The sequence below is a fragment of the Manihot esculenta genome, chromosome 16, assembly GCF_001659605.2.
Source record: "Manihot esculenta cultivar AM560-2 chromosome 16, M.esculenta_v8, whole genome shotgun sequence".
Classification (NCBI taxonomy): Eukaryota; Viridiplantae; Streptophyta; class Magnoliopsida; order Malpighiales; family Euphorbiaceae; genus Manihot; species Manihot esculenta.
Window position 1 is genome coordinate 13,961,630 of NC_035176.2, and position 7,932 is coordinate 13,969,561.

At 35.0% G+C, this 7,932-nt stretch overlaps 2 protein-coding genes across 4 annotated transcripts; both read right to left on the reverse strand.

Annotated features, from left to right (window-relative positions):
• Nucleotides 1-654: 654 nt before the first annotated feature.
• On the reverse strand, nt 655-4,270 carry LOC122721176. 3 transcript variants are annotated; one of them, XM_043951679.1, is made up of 7 exons: nt 4,164-4,270; nt 3,964-4,063; nt 3,157-3,880; nt 2,724-3,057; nt 2,465-2,591; nt 1,969-2,376; nt 655-1,251 (listed from the first exon to the last, which is right to left on the reverse strand). In XM_043951679.1, the coding sequence occupies exons 4-7, from the start codon at nt 3,053-3,055 to the stop codon at nt 826-828; spliced, it is 1,293 nt and encodes a 430-aa protein (XP_043807614.1). In that variant the 5' UTR covers nt 3,056-3,057; nt 3,157-3,880; nt 3,964-4,063; nt 4,164-4,270; the 3' UTR covers nt 655-825. The 3 variants fall into 3 exon arrangements, with proteins under 3 accessions (XP_043807614.1, XP_043807613.1, XP_043807615.1); XM_043951678.1 differs by lacking the exon at nt 4,164-4,270 and having other exon boundaries at nt 3,964-4,122; XM_043951680.1 differs by lacking the exon at nt 4,164-4,270 and having other exon boundaries at nt 3,152-3,880; nt 3,964-4,122.
• On the reverse strand, nt 3,170-7,023 carry LOC110603217. Its single transcript, XM_021740922.2, has 5 exons — nt 6,953-7,023; nt 4,568-6,844; nt 4,164-4,484; nt 3,964-4,063; nt 3,170-3,880 (listed from the first exon to the last, which is right to left on the reverse strand). The coding sequence occupies exons 1-5, from the start codon at nt 7,021-7,023 to the stop codon at nt 3,170-3,172; spliced, it is 3,480 nt and encodes a 1,159-aa protein (XP_021596614.1).
• Nucleotides 7,024-7,932: the final 909 nt, after the last annotated feature.

A 7,932-nucleotide genomic window follows, 5' to 3' on the forward strand; every position in this document is an offset into this window, starting at 1 on the left:
AAATAGCGACCATTCAGCGACCATTTTTTGGTCGCTAATTTGGTGTCATGGTTGAAAATTAGTCATTAAAATTTGGTCGTTAAATGGTCGCTGATTTGGTCGTTATAATTTGGTCGCTAAATGGTCGCTGATTTGGTCGCTATAAGTTGGTCGCTAAATGGTCGCTGTTTCGGTCGCTAATTTGGTCGCTATTTTGTTGTTATTTGATCGCCTCAAGAAAGAGTATTTAGTCGCTGTATGGAAGTAAATTGGTCGTTAATTTTTTGTCGCGAAATGGTCGCTATTTTGGTCGCTAATTTGGTCGCTATTTTGTTGTTATTTGATCGCCTCAAGAAAGAACATTTAGTCGCTGTGTGGAAGTAAATTGGTCGTTAATTTTTTGTCGCGAAGTGGTCGCTATTTTGGTCGCTATTTCTTGAGAATTTAGTCACCGGATCATTATTTTTTAGTGGCAAAATGGTCGCTGTTTTAGTCGCTATTTCGTCACAAATTAATAGTAAAATTAAATATATATTTATTATTTAATTTGCTTTTGTGGCTAATTAATCACTAATAAATACTTTTAAATCTGATTCATATCATTTTTCCAATAAATTCATAAACCTGCTAAAATATCAATATGTACACACATTCCAATACATAAAACATCAAAGATAATATATAAACATCAACTTCATTTCATAATTGTGCAATCTAAAAATCCAAAACATTACTATAGTTCAAGACTATAAAACTTAAAATATCTCAAAATACATAATTAATCCATATAGTAGCAAATTCATATCATAAAATATATTATTAAAGTCAGTGAGAAATGATATCATGCTAATCTATATGTGAATCACCATGGGATCTTTGAGCTGGAGGCATATCAGATGTTGATGGCATCAATGAGGAAGACTGTTGTCCCATCCTCGTTGCCTGTAGTTCATCACGCATTCGAGCTATTATCTGATTTTGGTCTTCTACAAGTTTCTGCAAACTATTATACTTCTCTTCAAACTTTGCTTCAATTTCCTTCTTCCATTCTGGTGATTGTGATGATGGAACATCTGTTGTTTTTCCCACAGCTCCTGTTTGAGAGAAGGCAGAAGATGCAGCACTACCTAAACCATAAACTCGACTTCCTTGCCATCCTCCTGCTGCAGTAATGAACAATTGATCCTCATTAATAGTTCCTCCATCTCCTTCCACATGATCTGATCCCACATTCTGGCTTGAATGTTGTTCTTTTAGCTTCAAATAATTTTCCTAGAAAATCACAGAATAACAGTTCAATTTGAATACTAAAATAAGAAATAATGGTAATACCTACAAGATATGACAATTATAATACCTGCAAGATATCACATTTACAATACTTGCAAGATATCATAAACTCAAAATCAATCACACAACTGAGAATCATAAACAATTTTCTTATGAGAATCACCTAGATATCATAATCATACTTGCAACCGAAATTCAATCACACAACTCAAAATCAATCAACAACTAAAAATCAATCACACAACTGAGAATCTTAAACAATTTCCTTGTGAGAATCACCTAGATATCAGAATCATACTTGCAACTGAAAATCAATCACACAACTCAAAATCAAAAATCAATCACACAACTGAGAATCTTAAACAATTTCCTTGTGAGAATCACCTAGATATCATAATCATACTTGCAACCGAAAATCAATCACACAACTCAAAATCAATCAACAACTCAAAATTAATCACACAACTGAGAATCATAAACAATTTCCTTGTGAGAATCACCTAGATATCATAATCATACTTGCAACTGGAAATCAATTACACAACTCAAAATCAATTACACAACTCAAAATCAATCAACAACTCAAAATCAATCAACAACTCAAAATCAATAACACAACTAAAAGTCAATCACATAGACATCAAAATCATATTTGCAAGATATTACTTAGAAAGACAACTTGTTTATATAGAAACTTACATAAACAAGTTCAGCTCGTTTATCAACAAATTTGTTGCGATCACTCTTCTTTGTATGGGTGTGGAGAAACAACTCAGCTGCTGTTGGAGGAACTTTGTCTGTCTTAGCATTTTGTATGCGTCTTGCATGCTCCTCATGTGTTATGGACCCACCTGTATGTTTAGAAGGACCAGCTCCTGCACCTCCCTTCTCTGTTAGGCGGTTCTTTGCGTACTTCACTGACTTTGCTACATACTCTGGAGTACTCCAATCTAAATTCCATTTATCCCAAACTTCATTTGATATATAAGCACTCCTCTTTTTTTTCTTCTTTTCATTTGTCAGAAAGTCTTTGTATCGGGTAGCTGCTTTTTTATTCCATGCCTTCCTCACTATTGCAGCACTTCCCTCATCCCAGTGAAATTCTTTCTGTAAATTAATTTAAAAAACAGATGTACAATATAACATAGATTATAAGACATTTTATCTTTGTTAGAATGCATAATATATTGCGTACCTCAAACTCTCTGAAATAAAAATCTTTTGTGGATTGTGGGATATTCTTCCAGGAAGAACCCTCCTCGACATTGTACTTCTGAAAAATCTTTGTGCAGGCACCAGATGTCTTCTCAGAAGGTATAAGACTGTAATAGTTTAATAATGCGAGCATAATTTATAAATATTGAATATAATTATTTTTAAATAATTAACCAAAATGAAAACTAATAACAAAGATATGTAATACAATGATAAGTAATGTTATATATTATACTTACTTTCCGCTTGTATGCACATAACAGTAGGTCCTAGTAGCATGTGATGAGGATGAGGATGCAGATCGACTAGCACTTGATCCAGGAACAGAACTTGAAGAAGTTGGGGCAGTGGGGGCAACTGGAGCAAGTGGAGGGGCTGCAGGGACTGAGTATGATACAGGAGTTGTTGGAGTAAGCGTTGGGGCTCTAAAGCCAGCTGAAGAAGGTGCACTGGCTATAATGTCTCGACCACGAACAATTTCTGGATCACCTCGGCCTCGGCCTCTACCTGTACCTATTAAAACCCCACGATCAGCATTACGTGCATCTTCTTTACCTTTACCCCTGGCCATATCTGCACAAAAAAATATCCAACAGGAGATTTGTATGTTGTAAAAGTAAAAATAATCAACAATAATAAAAAAGATAATTAGAGCAAAAAAGTTTACTATACAGCTTAGAGTTGACTAATCTAAGTAATATTCATCATTGTCTGAAGTTGAATAATGATATGTCTCATCTTCTTCTTCTTCTTCAACTAATTCCGAAATCAACACTTCACCACCCGCTGGATCATTTAATGTCTCAGGTAATCCTTCTTCATTTAAGACTAAAGGCTGCAAAGTTACAGTATCTTCTTGATATGCATCTGTTGTTGACGCTCTCGAAGGTACAACAACATTTGGTAATTCAATCACTGGCCTGGCTTTAATTTTTATCACAGATTGCCAATCAGACCTTGCTCGTCTTAAAGAAGGATAAGGAATGTAATAAACTTGTTGTGCCTGGCTAGCCAAAACAAATGGCTCATACTTATGAAATCTCCTTCTTTGATTTACATCCACAATATTGTACATTAAATGAATTTTCACTCCAACATTTGGGGTAGGATCAAACCATTCACAGTGGAATAGAACTGTCCGCTTCATAGGTAAAGCCGGGTACTCTACTTCAAGAACCTCTATCAACTTACCATAGTAATCACTTGATTGATCACTATAGTTCGTTCCTTTAATGCATACACCACAATTCACCGTCATTCGATTAGCACTTCGTCCCTCAGTGTGAAATTTGTATCCATTTACATAGTATCCTGTGTACACATTCACTGTATTTAGAGGTCCTTTGGCTAAATCTTGGATGAGAGGATTGTTCACTGTGTTGGTTGGTTCATGTACCTATTACAAAAAGTTAACATATACAATTAATTTTGATTCATTCACCAAATTCAGCGTAGTATTGCAAGTATTATAAAGCTTACGTATGCTTTGAACCATGTGGGAAAGTTATTCTCCAATGTGATGTCTACCTCCCCATCGGTAATGTTAGGTGATATCCTCCGTAGTTCCTCAATATATATTCTTGCATTATGAGAAATTATACAACTTTGGTTATTTCCATGAATATATATACATTTTAGAAGACTATTAAATTTATAATTTGGCGGTGAATTTCACTTACTTGATAAATGGCGAAACTTCTTCACAATTTAGTAAGATATATAAATGAGCTGCATTTCTTTCATCCTTTGTCAATATCCTTTTCTTTGATTGACCTATGGGTCTACCTGGATACTTGAATATTGATAGATTTCCTTCAATCTCCTGATCTTCCACTACACCACCATCATCATTACGTGGAACCCGTCGATGTCTTGTAGAAACATGTGACTCAAAATAATAAGCACAAAAAGAAGATGCTTCCTCTACCAAGTATGCATTAGCAATTGATCCTTCAACTTTGGCTTTATTTTTAATATTCTTCTTTAAAATTCCATTGTACCTGTATTACATAATTAATTAGCATACAAATTAAGCATATTAAATAATTGATATTTTGAAAAAGCAGCAGTGATTAATTATTACCGCTCATACGGATACATCCAACGATATTGCACTGGACCCCCAATGCGAGCTTCATATGCAAGATGAACCGGAAGATGTTCCATCGAGTCGAAGAAACCCGGAGGAAATATTCGCTCCAATTTGCATAGTATAACCGGAATGTCCTCTTCAAGCCTTTGCATATCTTCCTCCCGTAAGATAGTACTCGTTAGTTGCTTAAAGAAAATGCTTAGCTCGGTAATTGCTTCCCACACTCTCATTGGTAATAATTCACGAAAAGCAATAGGCAACAACCTTTGCATGAAAATATGACAATAATGACTTTTCATTCCAAATAATCTGTACTTGTTCATGTCGACACATCGTGCCATGTTAGACACATAACCATCAGGAAATCTGAGTCCCTTCATCCATTCACAAATAACTTGTTTTGCCGGTTTGTCCAATGCATATATTGCTTTTGGATACCTGCCAGTTTCTGCATTAATCTCCAACTCAGGCCGCCGACATATTTCCCTCATATCTTCTCTTGCTTTTGCATTATCTTTTGTTTTACCCTCTATATTCATAATGGTATTGAACAAGTTATCAAAAAAATTCTTTTCAATATGCATTACATCAAGGTTGTGTCTAATAAGCAAGGAACTCCAATAAGGTAAATCCCAGAATATGCTGCGTTTCCTCCATCCACATGTCTTACTAATAACAGCATTAACAACATCTGAACCTGGATCTGTCACTCTCATTAATCCAAGACTCTCTATCTCATGCAAAATTTCCTCTCCAGTCCTTACTAGAGGTGCATGTTCAGTTACAACTTTGTTTTTTCTAAACCATGATTTATTCTTCCGCCATGGATGGTTATGGTTCAAAAATTTGCGATGATTGTCAAACCAACATTGTTTGCCTCCTCTTGGCAAAGTAAATGCATCAGTGTTATCCATACAATATGGGCATGCAAGCCTTCCTGCAGTGCTCCAACCAGAAAGCATGGCATAAGCAGGAAAGTCACTAATGGTCCATAACAAAGCAACCCGCATGAGAAAATTTTGCTTCTTATCCACATCATATGTCTCAACCCCCATGTTCCATAATTGTTTTAGTTCTTCGATTAAGGGTTGTAAGAATATATCAATTTTAAATTTAGGATTATTTGGGCCCGGAACTATAACAGTGAGAAACATATATTCTGACTTCATACATAGCCATGGCGGAAGATTATACGGTGTCAGAATGATGGGCCAAGATGAGTACTGTTGGCCAGATTGTCCAAATGGTTGGAATCCGTCAGTAGACAATCCAAGCATCACATTCCTTATCTCTGATCCAAATGATGGATAACATGCATTGAAGTGTTTCCATGCAGGAGAATCAGATGGATGATGCATGACCCCTTCCTCATATTCATGTTCAGCATGCCATCTCATATGAGGTGCTGTTGCATCTGATGCATAAAGCCGTTGTAACCTTGGAGTGAGAGGAAAGTAATACATCTTCTTATATGGCTTATGAACAACTTGCTTTGTCAAGCTGTTTACCGTGCGTTTATATCTAGGAAGCTGGCAAAACTTGCATTCTTGTAACTCAGCGTCACCAGACCAATATATCATGCAATTATTTTTGCAACAATCAATCTTTTCCACTGGTAGACCCAAACCCTCAATTAACTTTTTCGTTTTGTAAAAATTATCAGGAAGCACGTTATCTTCGGGTAGAACTTCTTTGAAAAACTCGACAATCTGATCAAAACATTTTACAGAGAAATGATGCTCCGATTTCATGTTCATCAAACGTGCCACAGCAGACAGTTTTGTGTGCTTATTGCATCCTGGCCATAACTCTTCACTTGCTGCTTGTAACATTTCATACAACCTTTGTGCCTCGGCATTAGGTGCCTCCTCCATGAATTCAATTTGAGGCGGTAAACCAAACCCTTCAAGTACCATTTCATGGTATCGGCCATTGGCCCCAGTTTGAAAATCATTTTCCATGATAGTTTCAGACAATAAAACACTAGAGGTTCCTTGATCATCCCAACATTCACCATGTGTTGTCCACCTATAGTAATTAGGGACGAAACCATTTTTCATCAGATGATAACGTACATCGTCCACACAGAGGAACCTCCGATTCGAACACCTTCTCATACTACAAGGACATCTTATATTCATACCATCCATACATTCAGGATGAGTTGAAGCAAATTGTATGAACTCTTGTAAACCGTTTAAAAAATCAGTATTCAACAACCCATCCTTGAGCCTATTATACATCCACTGTCGATTGGCATTCATTTTCCTACACAAGATATATGTAGTAAAAATATATAAATTAAATTCATAAAAATAGGAGGAGGAATTAAAGTAAATTGAGATAATTTTGATTATGATTTTAATTACAGTCAACCAGTCAAGTGTTGTTGTGCAAAACAGTAGCTCAGACTGCACTTGCAGCACGTGCTGTTGTACATCGTCCATTGGCTGCAAGTGCATTGCTGGGCAGCATGTGCACCTTGCTGCTAGGGAAAGGCTGAAAACCTTCAAAAAAATCTAGAGCCCAATGCTAAGTTTTTTAAGTCCAATTAATATTAAATATTAAATAAGTCTAAGTTAATAATTTGTAAATATTATATTTAAGTCCAATAAATAAGTTTTTTTTTCTCTAATCATTTACTATACAAATGCTATTAATCAAATTAATCTGAATTTGTGTTTTTATATAAGTTAATTTCTTTCAAAGCTTTGACAAATTATCCGTATAGTAACTCTTGTTAAAGTTCACTTGAATATGCCTGAAGATTATAGATACTACTTAGTGACAAGGGTTGCTGAATTAATGCAGTGTGGCTGTGCCTTGCCTTGCCTAAATCCCTAAACCAAAGTCTTTAGGTTCTTGTGGGTAGCGAGCTTGCTTCTAATTTGGCAAGGTCCTCAAAAAAAGCAATGCCAACTTCCAAATACCCAAACCAAAGCTCCGACTAAACTTATTTGATCAATCAAATGCCAATTCAAATCAACATATTGAAAAATTGAAGGACACAATGGCAGCAAATCCAATATAGATATTTTAATCACAAAGCCAACACATATACATATATATATATATATATATATATATATATGTACATATATATATATATATATATATATATATATATATATTACACAATGGCAGCAAATCCAATATAGATATTTTAATCACAAAGCCAACACATATATATATATGTATATATATATATATATATATATATATACATATATATATATTACACAATGGCAGCAAATCCAATATAGATATTTTAATCACAAAGCCAACACACATATATATATATATATATATAGCTTAACTGTTCAATTCAAATCTAATATAAGTTGACTTGAAAGAGG

What these genes read in the sequence shown, in the direction of transcription:
- LOC110603217 (XM_021740922.2), bottom strand. Translation starts at nt 7,023, where the DNA reads ATGGACGATGTACAACAGCACGTGCTGCAAGTGCAGTCTGAGCTACTG. An exon ending in TGCACAACAACACTTGACTG is followed by an intron (nt 6,845 to 6,952) that starts GTTGACTGTAAT and finishes TATCTTGTGTAG; the next exon opens with GAAAATGAATGCCAATCGAC. An exon ending in TGGATGTATCCGTATGAGCG is followed by an intron (nt 4,485 to 4,567) that starts GTAATAATTAAT and finishes TATGTAATACAG; the next exon opens with GTACAATGGAATTTTAAAGA.
- LOC122721176 (XM_043951679.1), bottom strand. Translation starts at nt 3,055, where the DNA reads ATGGCCAGGGGTAAAGGTAAAGAAGATGCACGTAATGCTGATCGTGGG. An exon ending in TTTATTTCAGAGAGTTTGAG is followed by an intron (nt 2,377 to 2,464) that starts GTACGCAATATA and finishes ATTAATTTACAG; the next exon opens with AAAGAATTTCACTGGGATGA. An exon ending in AACGAGCTGAACTTGTTTAT is followed by an intron (nt 1,252 to 1,968) that starts GTAAGTTTCTAT and finishes GTGATTTTCTAG; the next exon opens with GAAAATTATTTGAAGCTAAA.